At 40.4% G+C, this 18,711-nt stretch overlaps 1 protein-coding gene across 1 annotated transcript in view; it reads left to right on the top strand.

The window, feature by feature from the left end:
• LOC110531911 (coiled-coil domain-containing protein 146) overlaps positions 1 to 18,711 on the top strand; it is a 71,360-nt gene that overhangs the window by 23,818 nt on the left and 28,831 nt on the right. Inside the window, exon 9 of the mRNA XM_090213416.1 lies at positions 6,210 to 6,396. Coding sequence (XP_090069542.1) covers positions 6,210 to 6,396 — 187 coding nt within the window. The remainder of the gene's footprint in view (positions 1 to 6,209; positions 6,397 to 18,711) is intronic.

Genomic DNA, 18,711 nt, shown 5'->3' with positions numbered 1-18,711 from the left:
GCGTACTATTGTTTGTACAGATGAACATGGCGTTTGGAAATTGCTCCCAAGGATGAACCAGACTTGTGGAAATACATCCACAGGTACACCTTCAATTGACTCAAATTATGTTAATTAGCCTATCAGAAGCGTCGAAAGCCATGACATAATTTTCTGGAATTTTCCAAACTGTTCAAAGGCAGTCAACTTAGTGTATGTAATCTTCTGACCCACTAGAATTGTGATACAGTGAATTAGAAGTGAAATAATCTGTCTGTAAACAATTGTTGGAAAAATTACTTGTGTCATGCACAAAGTAGATGTCCTAACCAACTTGCCAAAACTATAGTTTGTTAACAAGAAATTTGTGGATATCAAGTCACCAAGGCGAGACCCAAATGCAGACACAGAGGGCAGATGGTTGGAGTCTTACAATGTTCAATTAATCCAAAGGGGAAGGCAAGAGTAGCCTAGTGGTTAGAGCGTTGGACTAATAACCGGAAGGTTGCGAGTTCAAACCCCCGAGCTGACAAGGTACAAATCTGTCGTTCTGCCCCTGAACAGGCAGTTAACCCACTGTTCCCAGGCCGTCATTGAAAATAAGAATTTGTTCTTAACTGACTTGCCTGGTTAAATAAAGGTAAAATAAAAAAAAATAAAAAGAGAATGGTCGTGGACAGGCAAAAGGTCAAAACCAGATCAGAGTCAAGACAGGCTTGAGGTCAGGGCAGGCACAATGGTCAGGCAGGCTCGAGGTCTGGGCAGGCACAATGGTCAGGCAGGCGGGTACAGAGTCCAGGCAGGCTCGAGGTCTGGGCAGGTAGAATGGTCAGGCAGGCTCGAGGTCAGGGCAGGCAGAATGGTCAGGCAGGCTCGAGGTCAGGGCAGGCAGAATGGTCAGGCAGGCTCGAGGTCAGGGCAGGTAGGATGGTCAGGCAGGCTCGAGGTCAGGGCAGGCAGAATGGTCAGGCAGGCTCGAGGTCAGGGCAGGCACAATGGTCAGGCAGGTGGGTACAGAGTCCAGGCAGGCTCGAGGTCAGGGCAGGTAGAATGGTCAGGCAGGCTCGAGGTCAGGGCAGGTAGAATGGTCAGGCAGGCTCGAGGTCAGGGCAGGCAGAATGGTCAGGCAGGCGGGTACAGAGTCCAGAACAGGCAAGGGCCAAAACCAGGAGGACTAGAAAAAGGAGAATGCAAAAAGCAGGAGAACCGGAAAAACGCTGGTTGACTTGGAAACATACAAGACGAACTGGCACAGAGAGACAGGAAACACAGGGATAAATACACTGGCACAGAGAGACAGGAAACACAGGGATAAATACCCTGGCACAGAGAGACAGGAAACACAGGGATAAATACACTGGTACAGAGAGACAGGAAACACAGGGATAAATACACTGGTACAGAGAGACAGGAAACACAGGGATAAATACACTGGTACAGAGAGACAGGAAACACAGGGATAAATACCCTGGCACAGAGAGACAGGAAACACAGGGATAAATACACTGGCACAGAGAGACAGGAAACACAGGGATAAATACACTGGTACAGAGAGACAGGAAACACAGGGATAAATACACTGGTACAGAGAGACAGGAAACACAGGGATAAATACACTGGTACAGAGAGACAGGAAACACAGGGATAAATACACTGGCACAGAGAGACAGGAAACACAGGGATAAATACACTGGCACAGAGAAACAGGAAACACAGGGATAAATACACTGGCACAGAGAGACAGGAAACACAGGGATAAATACACTGGCACAGAGAGACAGGAAACACAGGGATAAATACACTGGCACAGAGAAACAGGAAACACAGGGATAAATACACTGGCACAGAGAAACAGGAAACACAGGGATAAATACACTGGCACAGAGAGACAGGAAACACAGGGATAAATACACTGGCACAGAGAGACAGGAAACACAGGGATAAATACACTGGCACAGAGAGACAGGAAACACAGGGATAAATACACTGGCACAGAGAGACAGGAAACACAGGGATAAATACACTGGCACAGAGAGACAGGAAACACAGGGATAAATACACTGGCACAGAGAGACAGGAAACACAGGGATAAATACCCTGGCACAGAGAGACAGGAAACACAGGGATAAATACACTGGCACAGAGAGACAGGAAACACAGGGATAAATACACTGGTACAGAGAGACAGGAAACACAGGGATAAATACACTGACACAGAGAGACAGGAAACAGAGGGATAAATACCCTGGCACAGAGAGACAGGAAACACAGGGATAAATACACTGACACAGAGAGACAGGAAACACAGGGATAAATACACTGGCACAGAGAGACAGGAAACACAGGGATAAATACACTGGCACAGAGAGACAGGAAACACAGGGATAAATACACTGGCACAGAGAGACAGGAAACACAGGGATAAATACACTGGCACAGAGAGACAGGAAACACAGGGATAAATACACTGACACAGAGAGACAGGAAACAGAGGGATAAATACCCTGGCACAGAGAGACAGGAAACACAGGGATAAATACACTGACACAGAGAGACAGGAAACACAGGGATAAATACACTGGCACAGAGAGACAGGAAACACAGGGATAAATACACTGGCACAGAGAGACAGGAAACACAGGGATAAATACACTGACACAGAGAGACAGGAAACACAGGGATAAATACACTGGCACAGAGAGACAGGAAACACAGGGATAAATACACTGGCACAGAGAAACAGGAAACACAGGGATAAATACACTGGCACAGAGAGACAGGAAACACAGGGATAAATACACTGGCACAGAGAGACAGGAAACACAGGGATAAATACACTGGCACAGAGAGACAGGAAACACAGGGATAAATACACTGGCACAGAGAAACAGGAAACACAGGGATAAATACACTGGCACAGAGAGACAGGAAACACAGGGATAAATACACTGGCACAGAGAGACAGGAAACACAGGGATAAATACACTGGCACAGAGAGACAGGAAACACAGGGATAAATACACTGGCACAGAGAGACAGGAAACACAGGGATAAATACACTGGCACAGAGAGACAGGAAACACAGGGATAAATACACTGGCACAGAGAGACAGGAAACACAGGGATAAATACACTGGCACAGAGAGACAGGAAACACAGGGATAAATACACTGGCACAGAGAGACAGGAAACACAGGGATAAATACACTGGCACAGAGAAACAGGAAACACAGGGATAAATACACTGGCACAGAGAGACAGGAAACACAGGGATAAATACACTGGCACAGAGAGACAGGAAACACAGGGATAAATACACTGGCACAGAGAGACAGGAAACACAGGGATAAATACACTGGCACAGAGAGACAGGAAACACAGGGATAAATACACTGGCACAGAGAGACAGGAAACACAGGGATAAATACACTGGCACAGAGAGACAGGAAACACAGGGATAAATACACTGGTACAGAGAGACAGGAAACACAGGGATAAATACACTGGCACAGAGAGACAGGAAACACAGGGATAAATACACTGGGGAAAATAAGCGACACCTGGAGGGGGTGGAGACAATCACAAGGACAGGTGAAACAGATCAGGGACTGACAGAGGAGTGGTTGAAAAACAAGTTTTAATGACTCCAACCTAAGTGTATGTAAACTTCCGACTTCAACTGTACATAACACTGTTGATACATTGTTTATTGTATCACTGCCTTCTCCTGAACATATTTAATTGCGTGAGGTAAATCCCTGGATAGTGATGTTCCCACCATCTTGTTTTCAAGAGTTCCCAACAGAATGAACAACAATGCATAAAAAAACTAAATGTTGGAGCCACATGCACAGAACAGACAGAGCTTGATGTGTCCAGTAAGAGTCAGAACATTTTCTAATTATCCCACATTCATTTTGACAAGGTTTTCAATCATTGTGATGTGGATGCATTAGGTTGTATTGTCCCCATTAGTCCAGATGCTGTCTCTCAGAGCCCCCCACTGGGACCTGTCCTGCAGGGCCTTTACTGTTTCTCCCCTCTGGCCGTAGCACAAGGACGGCACAAAAACCCATTCCACTGTAACTAGACTGAGATGGGAACCATATGCAGCTTCTCTATCTTACTGGTTCTATGTAGGTTTTGGCAGATATAAGGGGACAGTGCTGTGGGGAACAATGATAATGGGGTTTTCCTATGAGTTCTCTCTCTCTCTCTCTCTGTCTCTCTCTCTCTCTCTCTCTCTTTCTCCCTCTCTCTATATTTCTCTTTCTCTCTCTCTCTCTCTCTCTATATCCCTCTCTCTGTATCTCTCTCTCTCAGTATCCCTCTCTCTCTTTCTCTCTCTATATATTTTTCTTTCTCTCTCTCTCTCTTTGTATCTCTCTCTCTCTGTATCCCTCTCTCTCTCTCTCTCTCTCTCTCTCTCTCTGTATGTCTCTCTCTCTCTCTCTCTCTCTCTCACTGTATGTCTCTCTCTCTTTCTCTCTCTCTCTGTATATCTCTCTCTGTATGTCTCTCTCTCTTTCTCTCTCTCTCTCTCTCTCTCTTTCTTTCTCTCTCTCTCTCTGTATGTCTCTCTCTCTCTGTATGTATGTCTCTCTCTCTGTGTCTCTCTCTGTATCTCTCTCTCTCCCTCTCTCTCTCTATATATATAGATGTATATTTTAGATGTATATTTTATATATACACTGCTCAACAAAATAAATGGAACACTTAAACAACACAATGTAACTCCAAGTTAATCACCCCTCTGTGAAATCAAACTGTCCACTTAGGAAGCAACACTGATTGATAATACATTTCACATGCTGTTGTGCAAATGGAATAGACAACGGGTGGAAATTATAGGCAATTAGCAAGACACCCCCAATAAAGGAGTGGTTCTGCAGGTGATAACCACAGACCACTTCTCAGTTCCTATGCTTCCTGGCTGGTGTTTTGGTCACTTTTGAATGCTGGCGGTGCTTTCACTCTAGTGGTAGCATGAGACGGAGTCTACAACCCACACAAGTGGCTCAAGTAGTGCAGGTCATCCAGGATGGCACATCAATGCGAGCTGTGGCAAGAAGGTTTGCTGTGTCTGTCAGCGTAGTGTCCAGAGCATGGAGGCGCTACCAGGAGACAGGCCAGTACATCAGGAGACGTGGAGGAGGCCATAGGAGGGCAACAACCCAGCAGCAGGACCGCTACCTCCGCCTTTGTGCAAGGAGGAGCAGGAGGAGCACTGCCAGAGCCCTGCAAAATGACCTCCAGCAGGCCACAAATATGCATGTCTGCTCAAATGGTCAGAAACAGACTCCATGAGGGTGGTATGAGGGCCCGACGTCCACAGGTGGGGGTTGTGCTTACAGCCCAACACCGTGCAGGACGTTTGGCATTTGCCAGAGAACACCAAGATTGGCAAATTTGCCACTGGCGCCCTGTACTCTTCACAGATGAAAGCAGGTTCACACTGAGCACATGTGACAGAGTCTGGAGACGCCGTGGAGAACGTTCTGCTGCCTGCAACATCGTTGGGGGGGGCCGCACAGCCCTCCATGTGCTCGCCAGAGGTAGCCTGACTGCCATTAGGTACCGAGATGAGATCCTCAGACCACTTGTGAGACCATATGCTGGTGCGGTTGGCCCTGGGTTCCTCCTAATGCAAGACAATGCTAGACCTCATGTGGCTGGAGTGTGTCAGCAGTTCCTGCAAGAGGAAGGCATTGATGCTATGGACTGGCCCGCCCGTTCCCCAGACCTGAATCCAATTGAGCACATCTGGGACATCATGTCTCGCTCCATCCACCAACGCCACGTTGCACCACAGACTGTCCAGGAGTTGGCGGATGCTTTAGTCCAGGTCTGGGAGGAGATCCCTCAGGAGACCATCCGCCACCTCATCAGGAGCATGCCCAGGCGTTGTAGGGAGGTCATACAGGCACGTGGAGGCCACACACACTACTGAGCCTCATTTTGACTTGTTTTAAGGACATTACATCAAAGTTGGATCAGCCTGTAGTGTGGTTTTCCACTTTAATTTTGAGTGTGACTCCAAATCCAGACCTCCATGGGTTGATAAATTAGATTTCCATTGATCATTTTTGTGTGATTTTGTTGTCAGCACATTCAACTATGTAAAGAAAAAAGTATTTAATAAGAATATTTCATTCATTCAGATCTAGGATGTGTTATTTTAGTGTTCCCTTTATATTTTTGAGCAATGTATATATATCTCTATTTGTTAGAGGTATGCTGGACATCAATACAGGCCACTGCATCATGGAAAGGAAGACCGTGCATGAGAACCTGGCACGAAATCAGCGTGAGAGGGACCGGCAGCTCAGAGAGCTGAAGAAGGTGGAGCTGCAGCTCAAACAGGCCCAGGATGCGCTGGTCTACACTCAGCTACTGCATGACAAGACCAAGTCTACAGTTAGTTCACAGTTCACGCACTAACACCAAACAGGCCCACAGTGTTCTGGTCTACACTCAGCTACTGCATGACAAGACCAAGTCTACAGTTAGTTCACAGTTCACACACTAACACCAAACAGGCCCACAATGGTCTAGTCCACAGCTCTGCTGCACGACAAGTCAATGGAGTTCACAGTTCACACACAGCTCCTGCATGACCTCCACTTTCAATATGTATGGACTATGTAACGGTATCTCTCTCTCTCACTTTAAAATATGTTATTGTATAGATTTTAATTGGTTGGCATGTCATCCCGTCATTAGCCTCGGTGCTTCCTTGATGATGTGTCCAGAGATCCAAGTGGCAGTGACACACGTCACTCACAGGATCATAAATGTCCACATGGGACATGAGTGACAGACAGAGAGAGGAACTGGAAAAGCATCAGCAGATTTTACACCATAAAACATGAAAGACGTTGGTGTAGTGACGCATGTGGAACTTCCCCTATTATTAATGAAGGAAACCTTACACAATATAATGTTCTCCTGGTTTTATGAACTCAATCCAATTATTAATCTGTGTCATTATTTATTTCCTCAGTTGACTTCTGATCTGATTTGAGCTTCGCCGTCTGCCACAGTTGTATTAAACACTATGCAACGGAGGGGAGGCCTGTGTCCCAAATGGAACGCTGTTCCTGACAATAGGGCACTACTGTAGAAGTCGTGCACACTCTTAGAAAAAAAGGGTTCCAAAAGCGTTCTTCGGCTGTCCCCATAGAAGAACCCTTTTATAGTTCCAGGTAGAAATAACCCTTTTGGGTTCCATGTAGAACCCTCTGTGGAAAGGGTTCTACGTGTAACCCAAAAGGGTTCTACCTGGAACCAAATAGGGTTCTTCAAAGTGTTCTTCTATGGGGACAGCCAAAGAACCCTTTTATGTTCTAGACAGTATACTCTTAGAAAAAAGGTGCTATCTATGTTTAGAGACTTTAATACTAGGAGAGGTTGTTGTTGTTATAGAGACAGGTCATATCTGTTTAGAGACTGTAATACTAGGAGAGGTTGTTGTTATAGAGACAGGTCATATCTGTTTAGAGACATTAATACTAGGAGAGGTTGTTTTTGTCATAGAGACAGGTCATATCTGTTTAGAGACTGTAATACTAGGATAGGTTGTTGTTGTTATAGAGACAGGTCATATCTGTTTAGAGACTGTAATACTAGGAGAGGTTGTTGTTGTTATAGAGACAGGTCATATCTGTTTAGAGACTGTAATACTAGGAGAGGTTGTTGTTGTTATAGAGACAGGTCATATCTGTTTAGAGACATTAATACCAGGAGAGGTTGTTGTTATAGAGACAGGTCATATCTGTTTAGAGACATTAATACTAGGAGAGGTTGTTTTTGTCATAGAGACAGGTCATATCTGTTTAGAGACTGTAATACTAGGAGAGGTTGTTGTTGTTACAGACAGGTCATATCTGTTTAGAGACTGTAATACTAGGAGAGGTTGTTGTTATAGAGACAGGTCATATCTGTTTAGAGACTGTAATACTAGGAGAGGTTGTTGTTGTTGTAGAGACAGGTCATATCTGTTTAGAGACATTAATACTAGGAGAGGTTGTTGTCATAGAGACAGGTCATATCTGTTTAGAGACTGTAATACTAGGAGAGGTTGTTGTTGTTACAGACAGGTCATATCTGTTTAGAGACTGTAATACTAGGAGAGGTTGTTGTTATAGAGACAGGTCATATCTGTTTAGAGACTGTAATACTAGGAGAGGTTGTTGTTGTTGTAGAGACAGGTCATATCTGTTTAGAGACATTAATACTAGGAGAGGTTGTTGTTGTTGTAGAGACAGGTCATATCTGTTTAGAGACATTAATACTAGGAGAGGTTGTTGTTGTTATAGAGACAGGTCATATCTGTTTAGAGACATTAATACCAGGAGAGGTTGTTGTTATAGAGACAGGTCATATCTGCTTAGAGACATTAATACTAGGAGAGGTTGTTGTTGTCATAGAGACAGGTCATATCTGTTTAGAGACTGTAATACTAGGAGAGGTTGTTGTTATAGAGACAGGTCATATCTGTTTAGAGACATTAATACTAGGAGAGGTTGTTGTTGTTACAGAGACAGGTCATATCTGTTTAGAGACATTAATACTAGGAGAGGTTGTTGTTGTTATAGAGACAGGTCATATCTGTTTAGAGACATTAATACTAGGAGAGGTTGTTGTTGTTACAGAGACAGGTCATATCTGTTTAGAGACATTAATACTAGGAGAGGTTGTTGTTGTTATAGAGACAGGTCATATCTGTTTAGAGACTGTAATACTAGGAGAGGTTGTTGTTGTAGAGACAGGTCATATCTGTTTAGAGACTGTAATACTAGGAGAGGTTGTTGTTGTTATAGAGACAGGTCATATCTGTTTAGAGACTTTAATACTAGGAGAGGTTGTTGTTGTTATAGAGACAGGTCATATCTGCTTAGAGACATTAATACTAGGAGAGGTTGTTGTTGTTATAGAGACAGGTCATATCTGTTTAGAGACTGTAATACTAGGAGAGGTTGTTGTTGTTATAGAGACAGGTCATATCTGTTTAGAGACTGTAATACTAGGAGAGGTTGTTGTTGTTGTAGAGACAGGTCATATCTGTTTAGAGACATTAATACTAGGAGAGGTTGTTGTCATAGAGACAGGTCATATCTGTTTAGAGACTGTAATACTAGGAGAGGTTGTTGTTGTTACAGACAGGTCATATCTGTTTAGAGACTGTAATACTAGGAGAGGTTGTTGTTATAGAGACAGGTCATATCTGTTTAGAGACTGTAATACTAGGAGAGGTTGTTGTTGTTGTAGAGACAGGTCATATCTGTTTAGAGACATTAATACTAGGAGAGGTTGTTGTTGTTGTAGAGACAGGTCATATCTGTTTAGAGACATTAATACTAGGAGAGGTTGTTGTTGTTATAGAGACAGGTCATATCTGTTTAGAGACATTAATACCAGGAGAGGTTGTTGTTATAGAGACAGGTCATATCTGCTTAGAGACATTAATACTAGGAGAGGTTGTTGTTGTCATAGAGACAGGTCATATCTGTTTAGAGACTGTAATACTAGGAGAGGTTGTTGTTATAGAGACAGGTCATATCTGTTTAGAGACATTAATACTAGGAGAGGTTGTTGTTGTTACAGAGACAGGTCATATCTGTTTAGAGACATTAATACTAGGAGAGGTTGTTGTTGTTATAGAGACAGGTCATATCTGTTTAGAGACATTAATACTAGGAGAGGTTGTTGTTGTTACAGAGACAGGTCATATCTGTTTAGAGACATTAATACTAGGAGAGGTTGTTGTTGTTATAGAGACAGGTCATATCTGTTTAGAGACTGTAATACTAGGAGAGGTTGTTGTTGTAGAGACAGGTCATATCTGTTTAGAGACTGTAATACTAGGAGAGGTTGTTGTTGTTATAGAGACAGGTCATATCTGTTTAGAGACTTTAATACTAGGAGAGGTTGTTGTTGTTATAGAGACAGGTCATATCTGCTTAGAGACATTAATACTAGGAGAGGTTGTTGTTGTTATAGAGACAGGTCATATCTGTTTAGAGACTGTAATACTAGGAGAGGTTGTTGTTGTTATAGAGACAGGTCATATCTGTTTAGAGACATTAATACTAGGAGAGGTTGTTGTTGTTATAGAGACAGGTCATATCTGTTTAGAGACTGTAATACTAGGAGAGTTTGTTGTTGTTATAGAGACAGGTCATATCTGTTTATAGACATTAATACTAGGAGAGGTTGTTATAGAGACAGGTCATATCTGTTTAGAGACTGTAATACTAGGAGAGGTTGTTGTTGTTATAGAGACAGGTCATATCTGTTTAGAGACTGTAATACTAGGAGAGGTTGTTGTTGTTATAGAGACAGGTCATATCTGTTTAGAGACTGTAATACTAGGAGAGGTTGTTGTTGTTATAGAGACAGGTCATATCTGTTTAGAGACTGTAATACTAGGAGAGGTTGTTGTTGTTATAGAGACAGGTCATATCTGCTTAGAGACATTAATACCAGGAGAGGTTGTTGTTATAGAGACAGGTCATATCTGTTTAGAGACTGTAATACTAGGAGAGGTTGTTGTTGTTATAGAGACAGGTCATATCTGTTTAGAGACATTAATACTAGGAGAGGTTGTTGTTGTTATAGAGAGAGGTCATATCTGTTTAGAGACTGTAATACTAGGAGAGTTTGTTGTTGTTATAGAGACAGGTCATATCTGTTTATAGACATTAATACTAGGAGAGGTTGTTATAGAGACAGGTCATATCTGTTTAGAGACTGTAATACTAGGAGAGGTTGTTATAGAGACAGGTCATATCTGTTTAGAGACTGTAATACTAGGAGAGGTTGTTGTTATTATAGAGACAGGTCATATCTGTTTAGAGACTGTAATACTAGGAGAGGTTGTTGTTGTTATAGAGACAGGTCATATCTGTTTAGAGACTGTAATACTAGGAGAGGTTGTTGTTGTTATAGAGACAGGTCATATCTGTTTAGAGAGATTAATACCAGGAGAGGTTGTTGTTATAGAGACAGGTCATATCTGTTTAGAGACATTAATACTAGGAGAGGTTGTTGTTGTCATAGAGACAGGTCATATCTGTTTAGAGACTGTAATACTAGGAGAGGTTGTTGTTGTTACAGACAGGTCATATCTGTTTAGAGACTGTAATACTAGGAGAGGTTGTTGTTATAGAGACAGGTCATATCTGTTTAGAGACTGTAATACTAGGAGAGGTTGTTGTTGTTGTAGAGACAGGTCATATCTGTTTAGAGACATTAATACTAGGAGAGGTTGTTGTTGTTGTAGAGACAGGTCATATCTGTTTAGAGACATTAATACTAGGAGAGGTTGTTGTCATAGAGACAGGTCATATCTGTTTAGAGACTGTAATACTAGGAGAGGTTGTTGTTGTTACAGACAGGTCATATCTGTTTAGAGACTGTAATACTAGGAGAGGTTGTTGTTATAGAGACAGGTCATATCTGTTTAGAGACTGTAATACTAGGAGAGGTTGTTGTTGTTGTAGAGACAGGTCATATCTGTTTAGAGACATTAATACTAGGAGAGGTTGTTGTTGTTGTAGAGACAGGTCATATCTGTTTAGAGACATTAATACTAGGAGAGGTTGTTGTTGTTGTAGAGACAGGTCATATCTGTTTAGAGACATTAATACTAGGAGAGGTTGTTGTTATAGAGACAGGTCATATCTGTTTAGAGACTTTAATACTAGGAGAGGTTGTTGTTGTTATAGAGACAGGTCATATCTGTTTAGAGACTGTAATACTAGGAGAGGTTGTTGTTGTTATAGAGACAGGTCATATCTGTTTAGAGACATTAATACCAGGAGAGGTTGTTGTTATAGAGACAGGTCATATCTGCTTAGAGACATTAATACTAGGAGAGGTTGTTGTTGTCATAGAGACAGGTCATATCTGTTTAGAGACTGTAATACTAGGAGAGGTTGTTGTTGTTATAGATACAGGTCATATCTGCTTAGAGACATTAATACTAGGAGAGGTTGTTGTTGTTATAGAGACAGGTCATATCTGTTTAGAGACTGTAATACTAGGAGAGGTTGTTGTTGTTATAGAGACAGGTCATATCTGTTTAGAGACATTAATACTAGGAGAGGTTGTTGTTGTTATAGAGACAGGTCATATCTGTTTAGAGACTGTAATACTAGGAGAGTTTGTTGTTGTTATAGAGACAGGTCATATCTGTTTATAGACATTAATACTAGGAGAGGTTGTTATAGAGACAGGTCATATCTGTTTAGAGACTGTAATACTAGGAGAGGTTGTTGTTGTTATAGAGACAGGTCATATCTGTTTAGAGACTGTAATACTAGGAGAGGTTGTTGTTGTTATAGAGACAGGTCATATCTGTTTAGAGACTGTAATACTAGGAGAGGTTGTTGTTGTTATAGAGACAGGTCATATCTGTTTAGAGACTGTAATACTAGGAGAGGTTGTTGTTGTTACAGAGACAGGTCATATCTGTTTAGAGACATTAATAATAGGAGAGGTTGTTGTTGTAGAGACAGGTCATATCTGTTTAGAGACTGTAATACTAGGATAGGTTGTTGTTGTTATAGAGACAGGTCATATCTGTTTAGAGACTGTAATACTAGGAGAGGTTGTTGTTATAGAGACAGGTCATATCTGTTTAGAGACTGTAATACTAGGAGAGGTTGTTGTTGTTATAGAGACAGGTCATATCTGTTTAGAGACTGTAATACTAGGAGAGGTTGTTGTTGTTATAGAGACAGGTCATATCTGTTTAGAGACATTAATACTAGGAGAGGTTGTTGTTATAGAGACAGGTCATATCTGTTTAGAGACATTAATACTAGGAGAGGTTGTTGTTGTTATAGAAACAGGTCATATCTGTTTAGAGACTTTAATACTAGGAGAGGTTGTTGTTGTTATAGAGACAGGTCATATCTGTTTAGAGACTGTAATACTAGGAGAGGTTGTTGTTGTTACAGAGACAGGTCATATCTGTTTAGAGACATTAATACTAGGAGAGGTTGTTGTTGTTATAGAGACAGGTCATATCTGTTTAGAGACTGTAATACTAGGAGAGGTTGTTGTTGTTATAGAGACAGGTCATATCTGTTTAGAGACTGTAATACTAGGAGAGGTTGTTGTTGTTACAGAGACAGGTCATATCTGTTTAGAGACTGTAATACTAGGAGAGATTGTTGTTGTTACAGAGACAGGTCATATCTGTTTAGAGACTGTAATACTAGGAGAGGTTGTTGTTATAGAGACAGGTCATATCTGTTTAGAGACTGTAATACTAGGAGAGGTTGTTGTTGTTATAGAGACAGGTCATATCTGTTTAGAGACTGTAATACTAGGAGAGGTTGTTGTTGTTACAGAGACAGGTCATATCTGTTTAGAGACTGTAATACTAGGAGAGTTTGTTGTTGTTATAGAGACAGGTCATATCTGTTTAGAGACTGTAATACTAGGAGAGGTTGTTGTTGTTACAGAGACAGGTCATATCTGTTTAGAGACTGTAATACTAGGAGAGGTTGTTGTTGTTACAGAGACAGGTCATATCTGTTTAGAGACTGTAATACTAGGAGAGGTTGTTGTTGTAGAGACAGGTCATATCTGTTTAGAGACTGTAATACTAGGAGAGGTTGTTGTTGTAGAGACAGGTCATATCTGTTTAGAGACTTTAATACTAGGAGAGGTTGTTGTTGTTACAGAGACAGGTCATATCTGTTTAGAGACTGTAATACTAGGAGAGGTTGTTGTTGTTACAGAGACAGGTCATATCTGTTTAGAGACTGTAATACTAGGAGAGTTTGTTGTTGTTATAGAGACAGGTCATATCTGTTTATAGACATTAATACTAGGAGAGGTTGTTATAGAGACAGGTCATATCTGTTTAGAGACTGTAATACTAGGAGAGGTTGTTGTTGTTATAGAGACAGGTCATATCTGTTTAGAGACTGTAATTCTAGGAGAGGTTGTTGTTGTTATAGAGACAGGTCATATCTGTTTAGAGACTGTAATACTAGGAAAGGTTGTTGTTGTTATAGAGACAGGTCATATCTGTTTAGAGACTGTAATACTAGGAGAGGTTGTTGTTGTTACAGAGACAGGTCATATCTGTTTAGAGACATTAATAATAGGAGAGGTTGTTGTTGTAGAGACAGGTCATATCTGTTTAGAGACTGTAATACTAGGATAGGTTGTTGTTGTTATAGAGACAGGTCATATCTGTTTAGAGACTGTAATACTAGGAGAGGTTGTTGTTATAGAGACAGGTCATATCTGTTTAGAGACTGTAATACTAGGAGAGGTTGTTGTTGTTATAGAGACAGGTCATATCTGTTTAGAGACTGTAATACTAGGAGAGGTTGTTGTTGTTATAGAGACAGGTCATATCTGTTTAGAGACATTAATACTAGGAGAGGTTGTTGTTGTTATAGAGACAGGTCATATCTGTTTAGAGACATTAATACTAGGAGAGGTTGTTGTTGTTATAGAAACAGGTCATATCTGTTTAGAGACTTTAATACTAGGAGAGGTTGTTGTTGTTATAGAGACAGGTCATATCTGTTTAGAGACTGTAATACTAGGAGAGGTTGTTGTTGTTACAGAGACAGGTCATATCTGTTTAGAGACATTAATACTAGGAGAGGTTGTTGTTGTTATAGAGACAGGTCATATCTGTTTAGAGACTGTAATACTAGGAGAGGTTGTTGTTGTTATAGAGACAGGTCATATCTGTTTAGAGACTGTAATACTAGGAGAGGTTGTTGTTGTTACAGAGACAGGTCATATCTGTTTAGAGACTGTAATACTAGGAGAGGTTGTTGTTGTTACAGAGACAGGTCATATCTGTTTAGAGACTGTAATACTAGGAGAGGTTGTTGTTGTAGAGACAGGTCATATCTGTTTAGAGACTGTAATACTAGGAGAGGTTGTTGTTGCAGAGACAGGTCATATCTGTTTAGAGACTGTAATACTAGGAGAGTTTGTTGTTGTTATAGAGACAGGTCATATCTGTTTATAGACATTAATACTAGGAGAGGTTGTTATAGAGACAGGTCATATCTGTTTAGAGACTGTAATACTAGGAGAGGTTGTTGTTGTTATAGAGACAGGTCATATCTGTTTAGAGACTGTAATTCTAGGAGAGGTTGTTGTTGTTATAGAGACAGGTCATATCTGTTTAGAGACTGTAATACTAGGAGAGGTTGTTGTTGTTATAGAGACAGGTCATATCTGTTTAGAGACTGTAATACTAGGAGAGGTTGTTGTTGTTACAGAGACAGGTCATATCTGTTTAGAGACATTAATAATAGGAGAGGTTGTTGTTGTAGAGACAGGTCATATCTGTTTAGAGACTGTAATACTAGGATAGGTTGTTGTTGTTATAGAGACAGGTCATATCTGTTTAGAGACTGTAATACTAGGAGAGGTTGTTGTTATAGAGACAGGTCATATCTGTTTAGAGACTGTAATACTAGGAGAGGTTGTTGTTGTTATAGAGACAGGTCATATCTGTTTAGAGACTGTAATACTAGGAGAGGTTGTTGTTGTTATAGAGACAGGTCATATCTGTTTAGAGACATTAATACTAGGAGAGGTTGTTGTTGTTATAGAGACAGGTCATATCTGTTTAGAGACATTAATACTAGGAGAGGTTGTTGTTGTTATAGAAACAGGTCATATCTGTTTAGAGACTTTAATACTAGGAGAGGTTGTTGTTGTTATAGAGACAGGTCATATCTGTTTAGAGACTGTAATACTAGGACAGGTTGTTGTTGTTACAGAGACAGGTCATATCTGTTTAGAGACATTAATACTAGGAGAGGTTGTTGTTGTTATAGAGACAGGTCATATCTGTTTAGAGACTGTAATACTAGGAGAGGTTGTTGTTGTTATAGAGACAGGTCATATCTGTTTAGAGACTGTAATACTAGGAGAGGTTGTTGTTGTTACAGAGACAGGTCATATCTGTTTAGAGACTGTAATACTAGGAGAGGTTGTTGTTGTTACAGAGACAGGTCATATCTGTTTAGAGACTGTAATACTAGGAGAGGTTGTTGTTGTAGAGACAGGTCATATCTGTTTAGAGACTGTAATACTAGGAGAGGTTGTTGTTGTAGAGACAGGTCATATCTGTTTAGAGACTGTAATACTAGGAGAGGTTGTTGTTGTTACAGAGACAGGTCATATCTGTTTAGAGACTGTAATACTAGGAGAGGTTGTTGTTGTTATAGAGACAGGTCATATCTGTTTAGAGACTGTAATACTAGGAGAGGTTGTTGTTGTTACAGAGACAGGTCATATCTGTTTAGAGACTGTAATACTAGGAGAGGTTGTTGTTGTTACAGAGACAGGTCATATCTGTTTAGAGACTGTAATACTAGGAGAGTTTGTTGTTGTTATAGAGACAGGTCATATCTGTTTAGAGACATTAATACTAGGAGAGGTTGTTATAGAGACAGGTCATATCTGTTTAGAGACTGTAATACTAGGAGAGGTTGTTGTTGTTATAGAGACAGGTCATATCTGTTTAGAGACTGTAATACTAGGAGAGGTTGTTGTTGTTATAGAGACAGGTCATATCTGTTTAGAGACTGTAATACTAGGAGAGGTTGTTGTTGTTATAGAGACAGGTCATATCTGTTTAGAGACTGTAATACTAGGAGAGGTTGTTGTTGTTACAGAGACAGGTCATATCTGTTTAGAGACATTAATAATAGGAGAGGTTGTTGTTGTAGAGACAGGTCATATCTGTTTAGAGACTGTAATACTAGGATAGGTTGTTGTTGTTATAGAGACAGGTCATATCTGTTTAGAGACTGTAATACTAGGAGAGGTTGTTGTTATAGAGACAGGTCATATCTGTTTAGAGACTGTAATACTAGGAGAGGTTGTTGTTGTTATAGAGACAGGTCATATCTGTTTAGAGAATGTAATACTAGGAGAGGTTGTTGTTGTTATAGAGACAGGTCATATCTGTTTAGAGACATTAATACTAGGAGAGGTTGTTGTTGTTATAGAGACAAGTCATATCTGTTTAGAGACATTAATACTAGGAGAGATTGTTGTTGTTATAGAAACAGGTCATATCTGTTTAGAGACATTAATACTAGGAGAGGTTGTTGTTGTTATAGAGACAGGTCATATCTGTTTAGAGACTGTAATACTAGGAGAGGTTGTTGTTGTTACAGAGACAGGTCATATCTGTTTAGAGACATTAATACTAGGAGAGGTTGTTGTTGTTATAGAGACAGGTCATATCTGTTTAGAGACTGTAATACTAGGAGAGGTTGTTGTTGTTATAGAGACAGGTCATATCTGTTTAGAGACTGTAATACTAGGAGAGGTTGTTGTTGTTACAGAGACAGGTCATATCTGTTTAGAGACTGTAATACTAGGAGAGGTTGTTGTTGTTACAGAGACAGGTCATATCTGTTTAGAGACTGTAATACTAGGAGAGGTTGTTGTTGTAGAGACAGGTCATATCTGTTTAGAGACTGTAATACTAGGAGAGGTTGTTGTTGTAGAGACAGGTCATATCTGTTTAGAGACTGTAATACTAGGAGAGGTTGTTGTTGTTACAGAGACAGGTCATATCTGTTTAGAGACTGTAATACTAGGAGAGGTTGTTGTTGTTATAGAGACAGGTCATATCTGTTTAGAGACTGTAATACTAGGAGAGGTTGTTGTTGTTACAGAGACAGGTCATATCTGTTTAGAGACTGTAATACTAGGAGAGGTTGTTGTTGTTACAGAGACAGGTCATATCTGTTTAGAGACTGTAATACTAGGAGAGTTTGTTGTTGTTATAGAGACAGGTCATATCTGTTTAGAGACATTAATACTAGGAGAGGTTGTTATAGAGACAGGTCATATCTGTTTAGAGACTGTAATACTAGGAGAGGTTGTTGTTGTTATAGAGACAGGTCATATCTGTTTAGAGACTGTAATACTAGGAGAGGTTGTTGTTGTTATAGAGACAGGTCATATCTGTTTAGAGACTGTAATACTAGGAGAGGTTGTTGTTGTTATAGAGACAGGTCATATCTGTTTAGAGACTGTAATACTAGGAGAGGTTGTTGTTGTTACAGAGACAGGTCATATCTGTTTAGAGACATTAATAATAGGAGAGGTTGTTGTTGTAGAGACAGGTCATATCTGTTTAGAGACTGTAATACTAGGATAGGTTGTTGTTGTTATAGAGACAGGTCATATCTGTTTAGAGACTGTAATACTAGGAGAGGTTGTTGTTATAGAGACAGGTCATATCTGTTTAGAGACTGTAATACTAGGAGAGGTTGTTGTTGTTATAGAGACAGGTCATATCTGTTTAGAGAATGTAATACTAGGAGAGGTTGTTGTTGTTATAGAGACAGGTCATATCTGTTTAGAGACATTAATACTAGGAGAGGTTGTTGTTGTTATAGAGACAAGTCATATCTGTTTAGAGACATTAATACTAGGAGAGATTGTTGTTGTTATAGAAACAGGTCATATCTGTTTAGAGACATTAATACTAGGAGAGGTTGTTGTTGTTATAGAGACAGGTCATATCTGTTTAGAGACTGTAATACTAGGAGAGGTTGTTGTTGTTACAGAGACAGGTCATATCTGTTTAGAGACATTAATACTAGGAGAGGTTGTTGTTGTTATAGAGACAGGTCATATCTGTTTAGAGACTGTAATACTAGGAGAGGTTGTTGTTGTTATAGAGACAGGTCATATCTGTTTAGAGACTGT

This window comes from Oncorhynchus mykiss, chromosome 21, assembly GCF_057628025.1.
Source record: "Oncorhynchus mykiss isolate SJ-2025 chromosome 21, ASM5762802v1, whole genome shotgun sequence".
Taxonomy (NCBI): Eukaryota; Metazoa; Chordata; class Actinopteri; order Salmoniformes; family Salmonidae; genus Oncorhynchus; species Oncorhynchus mykiss.
This window is presented reverse-complemented; position numbering and strand designations above follow the sequence as displayed.